The sequence below is a fragment of the Podarcis raffonei genome, chromosome 2 (genome assembly GCF_027172205.1).
Source record: "Podarcis raffonei isolate rPodRaf1 chromosome 2, rPodRaf1.pri, whole genome shotgun sequence".
NCBI classification, from domain to species: Eukaryota; Metazoa; Chordata; class Lepidosauria; order Squamata; family Lacertidae; genus Podarcis; species Podarcis raffonei.
In genome coordinates this window covers 7,852,439-7,866,704 of record NC_070603.1, presented here as the reverse complement: position 1 = coordinate 7,866,704, position 14,266 = coordinate 7,852,439, and the positions used below count along the sequence as shown (strand labels likewise).

At 48.3% G+C, this 14,266-nt stretch overlaps 1 protein-coding gene across 1 annotated transcript in view; it reads right to left on the bottom strand.

Moving 5' to 3' along the window:
* Positions 1 to 191: 191 nt before the first annotated feature.
* Positions 192 to 14,266, bottom strand: part of BIN2 (bridging integrator 2) — a 44,416-nt gene continuing 30,341 nt past the window's right edge. The window contains exons 11-13 of the mRNA XM_053372421.1: positions 8,635 to 8,706; positions 7,977 to 8,072; positions 192 to 553 (exon numbers count right to left, since the gene is read on the bottom strand). Coding sequence (XP_053228396.1) covers positions 443 to 553; positions 7,977 to 8,072; positions 8,635 to 8,706 — 279 coding nt within the window. The 3' untranslated portion in view covers positions 192 to 442. The remainder of the gene's footprint in view (positions 554 to 7,976; positions 8,073 to 8,634; positions 8,707 to 14,266) is intronic.

Sequence of the window (14,266 nt, the reverse complement as noted above, 5' to 3'; positions counted from 1 at the left end):
CCTATTCTGTGTCTACTACCAAGCAGAATCAACCCATTTGTTGTGGGCCCATTATAATAATTTGTAATAAGCTCTTGAGCTGAATGCCAATGCCAATGCATTATCTGGCAACATTCACATTTCATCATGTAGCTTTGGCTGGGGACTCCTTTGAGAAGACTATATGGGGTCAGAGGCAAAGACTCTCACAACTCCAACCCACTCTTTCACTTCTGAAAAGGACTGGAAGGGCCAAACAGTGACCCTCAGAGGGATGGATTTGGCTGCACGAGGAGGAGGACAGATTCAAGAAATAATGCAATCTACATTTTTATCACATTGACAAGGTGCTACATAGGTGAAGGAACAATTGGCAGGGAGTTTTGGCAAATCAGCATTTGGACAGAAGGGCTTTCTCTTTATTGAGTTCTCTCTTCACCCTCTTTCTGCTCCAGATCTGAGTTTATTCCAAAGGGATAGATTTAACGAGATGTTGTGGGAAAATTCCTTTCAGTAGCATATTCTGGTTCTCCTTCCAGTCCTTCTCCTTTATACCCATCAGGAATCCTTTTTCCTAGAAAAAAGAAAGAAAAATCCCACACTCTTAGTCAGGTTAACAAGACCTTTCCCATCTCTACAGCCCAGAGAGTCTTCTCAGCATAGGCAATGTGCCTGTCCTGGTATGCCCCACAGAGGAACTTACGGTCTTCAAATAAAAACATCCTGAAGGTCCCAGGCCACAGAGAGGTTCGGCTGGCCTCAACCAGAGCCAGGGCTTTCTCGGCTGCGGCTCCGATCTGGTGGAACGCTCTGCCACAAGAGACTAGGGCCCTACGGGACTTGACATCTTTCCGCAGGGCCTGCAAGACAGAGTTGTTCCACCAAGACTTTGGTCAGGGCGCAGCCTGACTCCCTCCTTTGGCAATCTGCATGGAATTTTTGCTTAATGGTTGCCATCAATTTAATTTTAATTAATTTTTATAATGAAATGTTTTTAGAATGTTGCATTATTTTATTTTTGTTAGCCGCCCTGAGCCCGGCTTCAGCTGGGGAAGGGGGGATATAAATAAAAATTATTATTATTATTATTATTATTATTATTATTATTATTATTATTATTAAAAGCCAGTAAGTTTATTAAATTGCTCCTGCATGGAAGACACCATGTGCAGATGTGCTCATCATATTGCATGGCTACAAATCATTCAGCATATCACACAATGTAGTTTTCAGAGCAGAATTCAAGGCTCACCATCTTAATGATGATGATGATCTAGTCAAGTTGCGTGGGATCAATTCCAATCTGTTACCTCCGAGGATGTGGACAGGCTGCTTGGACGAGTGAAGCCAACCACCTGTCTCCTGGATCCTTGCCCATCCTGGCTTATAAAAGCTAGCCGGGAAGGACTGGGCGATGGGCTTCGTGGGGTGGTGAATGCTTCCCTTCGTGAGGGAGCCTTCCCAGACCCGCTGAAAGAGGCGGTTATTAAACCGCTTCTTAAAAAACCATCTTTAGATGCGGCCACGATTGCCAATTATCACCCAGTCTCAAATCTTCCATTCTTGGGCAAGGTGAGTGAGCGAGTGGTTGCTGAACAACTCCAGGCACGCCTGGAAGAAGTGGACCATTTGGATCCCTTCCAGTCGGGATTCAGGCCTCATCATGGGACTGAAACTGCCTTGGTCGCACTGGTTGATGATCTCCGGCGGGCTAGGGACAAAGGTGAGAGCTGTTTCCTAGTTCTGCTGGATCTCTCAGCGGCGTTTGATACCATCGACCATAACATCCTTCTGGACCGTCTTGAGGGGCTGGGAGCTGGGGGCACTGTCATACAGTGGTTCCACTCCTTCCTCCTGGGCCGTGTTCAGAAAGTGGTGGTGGGGGATGAGTGTTCAGACCCCTGGGCTCTCACTTGTGGGGTGCCTCAGGGTTCTGTCCTCTCCCCCATGCTTTTCAACATTTACATGCAGCCGCTGGGAGAGATCATCAGGAGGTTTGGGCTGGGTGTTCATCAGTATGCAGATGATACCCAGCTCTACCTCTCTTTTAAATCAGAACCAGTGAAGGCGGTGAAGGTCCTGTGTGAGTGTCTGGAGGCAGTTGGAGGATGGATGGTGGCTAACAGATTGAGGTTGAATCCTGACAAGACAGAAGTACTGTTTTTGGGGGACAGGAGGCGGGCAGGTGTGGAGGATTCCCTGGTCCTGAATGGGGTAACTGTGCCCCTGAAGGACCAGGTGCGCAGCCTGGGAGTCATTCTGGACTCACAGCTGTCCATGGAGGTACAGGTCAAATCTGTGTCCAGGGCAGCTGTTTACCAGCTCCATCTGGTACGTAGGCTGAGACCCTATCTGCCTGCGGACTGTCTCGCCAGAGTGGTGCATGCTCTGGTTATCTCCCGCTTGGACTACTGCAATGCGCTCTACGTGGGGCTACCTTTGAAGGTGACTCGGAAACTACAACTAATCCGGAATGCGGCAGCTAGACTGGCGACTGGGGGCGGCCGCCGAGACCATATAACACCGGTCTTGAAAGACCTACATTGGCTCCCAGTACGTTTCCGAGCACAATTCAAAGTGTTGGTGCTGACCTTTAAAGCCCTAAACGGCCTCGGTCCAGTATACCTGAAGGAGCGTCTCCACCCCCATCGTTCTGCCCGGACGCTGAGGTCCAGCGCCGAGGGCCTTCTGGTGGTTCCCTCATTGCGAGAAGCAAAGCTACAGGGAACCAGGCAGAGGGCCTTCTCGGTAGTGGCGCCCGCCCTCTGGAACGCCCTTCCAGCAGATGTCAAAGCGATAAATAACTACCTGACATTCAGAAGACATCTTAAGGCAGCCCTGTTCAGGGAAGCTTTTAACGTGTGATATTTTAGTGTATTTTTTGTTTCTATGGAAGCCACCCAGAGTGGCTGGGGAGGCCCAGCCAGATGGGCGGGGTATAAATAATAAATTATTATTATTATTATTATTATTATTATTATTATTATTATTATTATTATTCACAACAGCAAAAAGTAGCATACTTCCCCCCCAGCCTCAGAACTTCACATAAAAACTCCAAATTTGAATTTCAAAATCTAATATTTCAAAATCTAATATTTCTGAATGCATAGATTTGTTTTTGAAGCACATTACACCTCTCTCTCAACACACACACACACACACACACACTGTTGGTGACCGGTTGTGCAAGCTCCAGGATGAGGGAAGCATTTGAGGCAGGCAGGCGTCAGAGCAAGTGCGTGGGGAGAAGATGAGTGAACTGGGCTTGTGGCAGCAGGGAAAGCAAGTAGCAGGCAGGCAGGCAAGCAAGCAAACTGGGCCTTGGTGGGGGTTGAAGCAGGTGAGTGAATTTGCCTTGAAGCAGTGAGTGGACTGAGGAAGTCGGGGAGCCTGATGATACAGGCAAGAAGAAGAGATTGGGTGAAGAATAAGGGAATGGGCTTAGCAGAAAGGGGGTTCAGCAAAGAACAAAGGGGATTTGGTGAGGCGTAATAATGGCCACTGGTCCCATCACCTCCTGGCATATAGAAGGGGAAGAAATGGAGGCAGTGAGAGATTTTACTTTCTTGGGCTCCATGATCACTGCAGATGGTGACAGCAGTCACGAAATTAAAAGACGCCTGCTTCTTGGGAGAAGGGCAATGACAAACATAGACAGCATCTTAAAAAGCAGAGACATCACCTTGCCAACAAAGGTCCGTATAGTAAAAGCTATGGTTTTCCCAGTAGTGATGTATGGAAGTGAGAGCTGGACCATAAAGAAGGCTGATCGCCGAAGAATTGATGCTTTTGAATTATGGTGCTGGAGGAGACTCTTGAGAGTCCCATGGACTGCAAGAAGATCAAACCTCTCCATTCTGAAGGAAATCAGCCCTGAGTGGTCACTGGAAGGACAGATTGTGAAGCTGAGGCTCCAGTACTTTGGCCACCTCATGAGAAGAGAAGACTCCCTGGAAAAGACCCTGATGTTGGGGAAGATGGAGGGCACAAGGAGAAGGGGACGACAGAGGACGAGATGGTGGGACAGTGTTCTCGAAGCTACCAGTATGAGTTTGACCAAACTGTGGGAGGCCGTGGAAGACAGAAGTGCCTGGCGTGCTCTGGTCCAGGGGGTCACGAAGAGTCGGACACGACTAAACAACTAAACAACAGCAACAACAAAGGGAAAGAGAGGGAGCTTTGAGGAGGGGTTGTGGGGTTGGTGAGTGAAGCAAACGGGCATCAGCCCCTAGAATACATAAATTTGCACACAAACACACAATATCTCAGAAGTTGGTTGACCGAACTTCATTTTTAGCTTCCCCCCCAAAATGGCTTGTGAAACTCAAAACCACCATATTCTTAAATTTTAAGCATTTAAAAACCACAGTTTTGTATTTTGAACATGCAGCATATAGAAGCAAACTTCCATTTCATCTACACGGTAAAAAAAACCCCACAGAGCTGTGTGAAAGCATCTTGCAGATGGAAATGTTTTGCATCAAATGCAAGATTAAGTTCTTGATTGGCTTTGAATTTGGAAAAATGTGAAGTGACAGTTTGAGTTGTCTAGGAGCCTAAATTTCAGATATTCAATACACTTTTGAGAGCAGGTTTACAACTGAAGTGAAAAGGTCGTCATCCCTCCACCCCCGCTACATTTTATGACATCTGAAAAAATTATTCCTGACAGCAGTTAGAACACCAGTAGAGATGTACACAATCAAGAACAAAAGGGAGGGACCACAACTTTATTTATTTACAGCTTCAATATAGCTCAGGGATAGAGCACGTGCTTTGAAGGCAGAAAGGTCCAGAGTCAATCCCTGGCATCTTCAGTTAGAAAGGGTCAGGTAGCAGGTGATATGATATTAACTAAATCCAGTGTTGCCCTACTCAGAGTAAACCCATTGAAATTAATAGGCTACCTTAGGTGATTTCAGTGGGTTTGCTCTGAATACAATCCTTTGTCTATGGTTGGCATTTTCTTTATTCTGTTGTGATGGTTTGCGATTTTACCACTGAACTTGGTCATTAGGTGCAGTCGTGGCCGACTCTGGGGTTGCGGCGCTCATCTCGCTTTATTGGCCAAGGGAGCCGGTGTACAGCTTCCGGGTCATGTGGCCAGCATGAACCAGAGCAGCGCACAGAAACGCCGTTTACCTTCCTGCCACAGCAGTACCTATTTATCTACTTGCACTTTGAGGTGCTTTCGAACTGCTAGGTTGGCAGGAGCAGGGACTGAGCAACTGGAGCTCACCCCGTCGTGGGGATTCGAACCGCCGACCTTCTGATCAGCAAGTCCTAGGCTCTGTGGTTTAACCCACAGCGCCACCCGCGTCCCTTGTAGGGTTAGGTAAAGGTAAAGGTACCCCTGCCCGTACGGGCCAGTCGTGTCCGACTCTAGGGTTGCGTGCTCATCTCGCTCTAGAGGCCGTGAGCAATTCCGGGTCACGTGGCCAGCGTGTAGGGTTAGGATTAGACAAATTCACAGAGGACTTGCCTACCTACCCTTAACAGCCCTGAAAGCTATGCGGACCCTTCATGTTCAGAGGCAGCATGCCAGATGCGACTCACTTCTGAGTCAAGTTGTGTAAGACTCAATGCTGAAATCCAGGAGGGCGGGGGGGGGGGGCAGGCGCATGGAGATAAGACTAATTGCTGGTGGCTTGCCTAAGGCAACCTATGGGGCTGATGCCAGATTTGAATGGTGTACTTCCTGATTCATAGCTGCCCCTTTAGCTGCTATATTACACTAGGAGAAAAATGAAATAAATACATGTTCAATTGTTTCTGTATAAAAGGATTTCCAAATGGTTAAAGTTGCAACGCATAGCATGCCGATTTGCCTTTAAATGTTCTTCCTTTGTAGGAAGCAAATGATCAGTGCTGTTGGTGTGGAGAGAAGGGTGTGAAGGAGAGTTAATAATTGATAGAAGACAGTGGGTATGGGAACACGCATGTAAATAGCCTTAACACACAGTAGCAGCAGCAGCAGCAGCAGCTCTGCCTGCAGTTCCTGTTCCACGCAGAGAGCAGAGAATGCAACAAAGTCAGGCTGTGCTTTCTATGAAACAACGGGGTCATGCCCCATAACTATCAGAAACCCAATGAGGTTCTATTGTTTACATACACAAAAATCCAAAATATGCTTCACCCATCATGACTGGCACTAAAAAAACATCAGTGCCAACATTTCTACGCCAATGGAACCCAAATTCTGCACCATGGAAAACTGAGTTATGGAGCCCATTATAAACTAAGTAAATTATGAACACAGGGTGTGCACATGTGTATTCTGATGTAGAGTCTGCATGACTGTGGGGCTGGTATCTTTCCTCCATCCCCCCTGCCCCCAAATGTGCAAAGCCTTGCATGGGACGAAGAGCCACAGTTCCTCAGTTCCACACTAAGGTGTGTCTGACCCCACAACACCTCTTTCTTTGCCCCTGGGAGACAATGATCCAGTTGCTTCCTAGACACGGTGTTGAGCTACGACTTTTGATAAATTATAGACAAGGTCATCCCTTGGGTGACGGAATTCTGCAGGGCTCACAAGTGCCCAACTGCCCCTGCCATTGCTGGGCTTGTGTGGCTGCAGCGGCGGCTTCCAGAGAGATCTCACTAGAAGTTGCCATGGCACGACCCCTTTAAGCAAGGTTGCAGGGTGGGGGAGAAACAGGCAGTGAAATGGAATGGCCTCGGTCCAGTATACCTGAAGGAACATCTCCACCCCCATTGTTCTGCCCAGACACTGAGGTCCAGCACTGAGGGCCTTCTGGCGGTTCCCTCACTGCGAGAAGGGAAGTTGCAGGGAACCAGGCAGAGGGCCTTCTTGGTAGTGGCACCCACCCTCCAGATGTCAAAGAGAAAAACAAGTACCAGACTTTTAGAAGACATCTGAAGGCAGCCCTGTTTAGGGAAGCTTTTAATGTTTAATAGGTTATTGTATTTTAATATTCTGTTGGAAGCCACCCAGAGTGGCTGGAGAGGCCCAGCCAGATGGGTGGGGTATAAGTGGTAAATAATAATAATAATAATAATAATAATAATAATAATAATAATAATTGGTTGCCAACCTTTGATTTAAAAAATCCTGGCCTCCTTCATGGACCTAATGTGCAGCTCCACGGACTAGGCATGGAAGTTGTCCCAAACTGGAGGGTCAGAATCTGCACCCTGAAAGCACTTGGCAAGTCAGTGGGGGGAAGCGCAGGTAGGATGTGGTTGGTCATGGGCAAGGCCCTAGGGAATCCAGTGGGGGCATGGGTGGGGGAGCAACTATAAGGGTGCTCTCTCTCAAAAATAAACAGGTTGCCTTTTCCAGACACGACAACTTTAAAAATGGATAGTGCCATTATTTAATGGACTACTGGGCAGAAAGTAGATCAGGGTCTACTGGTAGCTCTCTGGGTGATTTGATGGAAATCGGTAATGGTTTAAGACTCCCAATGGTTGAACAATGACAACAACAAAATAATACTCCCACCCCCCAAGAAGATTATACTGAAATGAAGGATTTTCTTAATTGGGTGGGGGAAGGAGTTAACAAGGAGTGGATTTTTGCGACTTCCATTCCATTTTGCTACTCAAAAACAACCTTTGGCCCTCCGGATGTTTTGAGACTACAATTCCCATCATCCCTGACCACTGGTCCTGTTAGCTAGGGATCATGGGAGTTGTAGGCCAAAACATCTGGAGGGCCACAGGTTGGGGATGCCTGAACAACAACTTGAGCTTAGCATTCTCTCTTTAATTCTATATCTCTTGCTCCAGGTTCCAATTTGTTGATCTCAGGGTTTTAGTAAAAGCAGGAGAAGCAGATCCTACAAGCCTGAGGTCTCTCCTATCCTATTGAGGAGCTTCACGAGAAGAGCATTGGCTTTGCACATGTAAGCTTTGAGGCCACAGTTGGCCCCCTCTGGTTCCTAGGGCATCCTGTATCACATCAGGGCCAAGTGTTGTTATCCATTAGCATTTTGAACAACAGTGCCAAATAAGTGCCCTGATGTTACCTCAGCCTCTTTATCTGACAGCACTAGCATGATTTCCCCTTCTCCAAACTGAAGGTGCTTCTCATCCTTGGAAGCGTGAGCTTGGACTGCCTGAGCCTGGAAAAGGAAACATGAGACCAATGAAGCAATGCATTTCTAGAATGGGCAACTTGCAGGTCACACACACACATGCACGTCTGTGTGTGTGTCTATAAGCCTCAAGAGTCATGCTATTCCCCCTTAACTCAGGCCTACTTTTTGTGACTCATTTACTCAAGAGCCAAAGGTTCTGCCTGTAGATCAGGCAAAGGGTAAAGGGACCCCTGACCGTTAGGTCCAGTCGTGGCCAACTCTGGGGTTGCGGCGCTCATCTCGCTTTATTGGCCGAGGGAGCCGGCGTACAGCTTCCGGGTCATGTGGCCAGCATGACTAAGCCGCTTCTGGCGAACCAGAGCAGTGCATGGAAACGCCGTTTACCTTTCCGCTGGAGCGGTACCTATTTATCTACTTGCACTTTGACGTGCTTTCGAACTGCTAGGTTTGCAGGAGCAGGGACCGAGCGACAGGAGCTCACCCTGTTGCGGGGATTTGAACCGCCGACCTTCTGATCGGCAAGTCCTAGGCTCTGTGGTTTAACCCACAGCACCACCCGTGTCCCTGTAGATTGCTTTTTCCTTACCTTGAAAAGGAAGCCCGAGGGCAACTTGCCATAGTTCTCTTTCTTATCATCTGAGAAGAAGCTGGAGATGATCTGAAACAAAAAAGGGGCTTTCACTTATTGAATGGAATCACAGCACCAGATCTGAAACTTGACCACAAATGTCTGGAGGACGCTGCAAGTGTGTTTGAATACACACAGTATGGAATTCCTTTCTTATGGAGACTCCCTAAAGTACAAGTACTTTTCAGTATTACATTTTTTATTCCAGACAATTTTTGTTGCATACAGCCCCTGAGACCAAATCATTAAAACACACACATATGGCGGCCTACACAGTGGCCTCACATGGGGAGGCCCAGAGGGGCATTTTTTTTGGGGGGGGGGCGCATTTTGCTCCTCAACCCTGCCAACCCTGCACTGCTGTTGTGTCCTCTGCACACAGCCCTTCTGCATTGCAAAGCAGCACAAGTCTAGCAGGGCAGCGTGAGTGTATTCTTTGGGAGTGTTGTGCCCGCCGAGGGTGGGCAGGGGTGTAGTGCGGCCCAACCCCCTGGGAACATGCACCACCCCAGGGTGCACTCACCTGTCCACCCCAGGCACCAGCCTACAGACTCAACCATCAGCACTATTCTATTCCTGACACAAGACCTTACAAGATCTGGATGTCCCCTCCAGATAACAGAGGGCTGGGATTTGCATAAATGTTCTCAAGCAGGATCTACAACAGCCTTCCCCGTTGTCATTGGGCTACAGTTACCATTGTCCCAGACCATTGCCTACGTTGGCTGGGGCTAATGGGTTTTATAGTTCAAAGCAACTGAAGGGCACCAGGTTGGGGAAGGTGATCAGCTATTGAGTTTCATTCCCTCCCCCACCTAGGCTAGGTTCCCCCAGACCCAGAGCTGGCCCTTCCTTTTAACATTCCTGGTGGCGTTCTGGCAATGGCGGAAGTAGTGAGGGCAGAGCGAACCACCTTCCAGTTTCTCTTCTGGTGGCAAAATGACATGTGCTGCCCCTGCCCAGACCTATAGTAAAGTGCCCTTCCTTCCCCATGTCCCGAGTCTGGGCCCTGTGACCCCTCTATTATGGGGTTTTCGTGGGAATGTTCAGGGAGGCAGGAAAGGATATATTGTTTAATAATATCCTTTCCAACTTGCGTTAACAAGTTCTATGATCTAGCAGAGTAACACTCCCGTTTTTAAACTTACACAGCGGATAGGTTTGCCTGGCTTGCTTAAGCCTCTAAAATAAGTTTCCTGGTAATTCCCCTTTATTGCCTCCTAAAAAGAATAGACACAACACAGTCTTGTATAAAAGTATAAAAGAGTTTACTCACACATTCTGTTCACAGATGGATCCCAGAAGGCAGACTTAAGTTATAAAATATATACAGTGGTACCTCTGGATACGAACGGAATCCATTCCAGAGCCCCGTTCGCATCCTGAAGCGAATGCAACCCTTCCGTGCATGCGCGTGACGTCATTTTGACTATCTGCGCATGTGCAAGTGGTGAAACCCAGAAGTAACGCGTTCTGTTACTTCCAGGTTGCCACGGAGTGCAACCCGAAAGCGCTCAACCTGAAGCAACTTCAACCTGAAGTATGACTGTACACCTGGAATCTACCACATAAGGTGATACAGTGGTACCTCAGGATGCGAACGGGATCCGTTCTGGAGCCCCGTTCGCATCCTGAACGCAAAGTAACCGGTGACGGCGCGTCTGTGTGTGCACGGGTCGCGTTTTGCTACTCCTGCGCATGCGCGTGACACCATTTTGAGCGTCTGCAGATGTGCGAGCGGCAAAACCCAGAAGTAACGCGCTCTGTTACTTCCAGGTTGCTGTGGAGCGCAACTTGAATGCGCTCAACCCGAAGCACATTCAACCCAAGGTATGACTGTAGTTCCTTTGTCCTCTCTTGGCTGAGCATCTCAGGCTGATGCTTCTTCGACAAAAACAAAATGGAGAAGAGAGAGATGTGGCGGCCAGCCCTGTGCTTTTGTTACCTGCACAGCTCTGGTCACATGTAGAGGAAACAGGAAGTTTATCTACTGGCTGGACAAACATCCCTCTTCATGTCTAAACATGTCCACTCTCGGAATGTTGTATTTGACTGCTCTGTGTTTCACACCCCACAGTTTTATTGCAGTTGCTTTACTTATTTGTCACCTGCCCTGAGTGCAGGATATTAATGTTTTAAATCTTAAATTCATTCATCAATGCCCTGCTTGAGAGTCCCTTGGGGAGTTTTCAGGCATGTTAGAAGCCAATTAAGAGCCCTTTCGGAGCGTCGTTTCCTTCAGCGATGGATTTGCAGGGATTACCAACATGCACATGTCCTCCTTAAAGGAAACTGCATTGTCCCAGGGCAGTTTCTGCAATATGCTGCCATTCTCTGCACCCACTTACGCCCAGTCACAAAGCTGCATGAAGCAAAGTCACTGTACTCTCAGTCCCCATCTCTCCATCTGCAACATGGGAGGAAGAGACTGACATAGCCCACAGGTTCGTGTCCTGAGGGTTACTAACATACGCAAAGCATTTTTGAACATTGGCGGGGGGGGGGGGGAACACTGCAGAACTGTAGAGAGCCAGTGTGGTGTAGTGGTGGACTCGTAATCTGGTGAACTGGGTTCGCTTCCCCGCTCCTCCACATACAGCTGCTGGGTGACCTTGGGCCAGTCACACTTCTCTGAAGTCTCTCAGGCCCACTCACCTCACAGAGTGTTTGTTGTGGGGGAGGAAGGGAAAGGAGAATGTTAGCCGCTTTGAGACTCCTTAAAGGTAAAGAAGAAGAAGAGTAGAAGAGTTTGGATTTGATATCCCGCTTTATCACTACCCGAAGGAGTCTCAAAGCGGCTAACATTCTCCTTTCCCTTCCTCCCCCACAACAAACACTCTGTGAGGTGAGTGGGGCTGAGAGACTTCAAAGAAGTGTGACTGGCCCAAGGTCACCCAGCAGCTGCATGTGGAGGAGCGGAGACGAGAACCCGGTTCCCCAGATTACGAGTCCACTGCTCCTAACCACTACACCACACTGGCTCTCATTTGGTAAAGGGACCCCTGACCATTAGGTCCAGTCATGGCCGACTCTGGGGTTGTGCCGCTCATATCGCTTTATTGGCCGAGGGAGCCGGCGTACAGCTTCCAGGTCATGTGGCCAGCATGGCTAAGCCGCTTCTGGCGAACCAGAGCAGCGCACGGAAATGCCGTTTACCTTCCCGCTGGAGTGGTACCTATTTATCTACTTGCACTTTGATGTGCTTTCGAACTGCTAGGTTGGCAAGAGCAGGGACCGAGCAACAGGAGCTCACCCCATCGCGGGGATTCAAACCGCGACCTTCTGATCGGCAAGTCCTAGCCTCTGTGGTTTAACCCACAGCGCCACCCGTGTCCCTTTGAGACTCCTTAGGGTAGTGATAAAGTAGAGCGTGCTCACTTATGGCTTATGTGTGTGGTACGGAAGCTGTACTACCCAGGACAGGATGGGGTTGTGCAGAGTTGTTAAGGCAGCAGAGAGCATTGTTGGCTGCCCACTTTCCACCTTAGAGCAGATTTATGCCACAAGGTGCCATAGGAAGGCACTGGACATAGTAAAAGATCCATCGCATCCTGGTCACTGTCTCTTCGAGCTCCTGCCGTCGGGACGGAGATACAGGACGATGAAGACAAGAACGAGCCGTCTTAAGAACAGCTTCTTCTCCAGAGCGATCTCAGCCCTGAATGGGAAGCCTGGACTTTGAAAGTCATCTAATCTTCCTTGCTGTACTATACTGTATTGTTTTAATTAGTGTTTTTATGGAGCAGTCGAGTAATTTCGTTGTCCCTGAGAGGGGGCAATGACAATAAAGATATTATTATTATTATTATTATTATTATTATTATTATTATTATTATTATTATTATATTATTCTACTTATGGTTGCTGCTACTTTGCCACAGGACAAATCAGGCACAAATCTGCCTTCAGTCAACAGTCTCTGGGAACACCTCACACAGAGGTTTCCAGTGAATTAGCAGCCCTAAAATGGTGCTGGTTTTTGGAGTCTGCACTGGTTTTTCCTGTCAGACAGGATTGGTACTCTTCATGTCTGGCATGTGTGATGCCTCCCCAATTAAATCTCCCAAATGAGAGGCTCTGTTTTTGGGGAAAACTTTTGCAGCTGAGCAGCTTTTGTAGCTGCTGAGGCAATTTTGCACTGGAAGAAGGGCCTTGCTCTAAGGGAGAAATAACCAAATAAGTGGGAAAGGCAAATCTCTGTTAGAGGGCCGGGCTGTTTCCTTCATTGCCTGCTCATAATAAGATCCCAGAAATGTCTGAATTGTCAGTGCTGGCCTTGAGATTGATCTAACAGTACAGTTGTTATACTGCCCTGCATACAATCACTGTCTTCCTCCCCACTGTTTCTGTTCCTAAATTGCACACCTCTCTTGTTGGTTTCAGTATTGATTTCATACTGTATGCCTCTACCACCAATTAGGAAGACATACTACAAGAGCCACCAGGTAGACACATAATCGTATTATAACAAGCTATTCCTCACATTGTTAGCTCACAGAGAATGATGCATAAGGTAGATTTGGACTATGCAAAGCCATCTTGGAAGATACAGCTTGAAGCAATTCTCCCACCTTCCCATCTCATTCTTTTGTAGCCTGGAAAGTGTAGGAGCTCATCTCTCAATGTTTTCATTCTGAGAAATAACACAAGGTAATTCTGATTGCAGGATCCTTGGGGCAGCGTCCTGTCCTTTTGCTTTTATTAATTTCTCTCCAAATTTGTGCTAAATAACAACAATGAATAATAATGACAAAAGCTACTACTAAAATAATCACAACACAGTGCCTGGTTACAGGCAGTCAAGTCATGTATCCACAGCAGGGACCAGAGGAGGAATGACCGCTGGGAGGAGCACAGAGAGAAGAAACGCCATGGTGCATCTGCAGTAGCACAACTGGACGCCTTCATCTGCCCCAGCTGTAACAAAACATGCCTCTCCTGCATCGGTCTCTACAGCCACAGCAGGCGCTGCAACCTTCCAACAGCTTGACCTCAACCCCAAAGGTGTGCTCCTTCATTGTCTCCCCAGACAGGTGCCATCAACAACCACAGTAACCCAGGCTTCCTACTGAGCTGAGTTTCCCTCCATTTCCTCTGTGTCCATCTCAACATGCCTCTCCACACACTGAATTTTTCATGGTAACATAGGTAAAGGTAAAGGTACCCCTGCCCATACGGGCCAGTCGTGTCCGACTCTAGGGTTGCGCGCTCATCTTGCTCAAGAGGCTGGGAGCCAGCGCTGTCCGGAGACACTTCCGGGTCACGTGGCCAGCGCAGCACACGGAAACGCCATTTACCTTCCCGCTATAAAGCGGTACCTATTTATCTACTTGCACTTAGGGGTGCTTTTGAACTGCCAGGTGGGCAGGCGCTGGGACCGAGCAGCAGGAGCGCACCCCGCCACGGGGATTCGAACTGCCGACCTTGCAATCAGCAAGTCCTAGGCACTGAGGTTTTACCCACAGCGCCACCCGCATCCCTTCATGCTAACATAAAGGTAAAGGTAAAGGTACCCCTGCCCGTACGGGCCAGTCTTGACAGACTCTGGGGTTGTGCGCCCATCTCACTCTATAGGCCGGGGGCCAGCGCT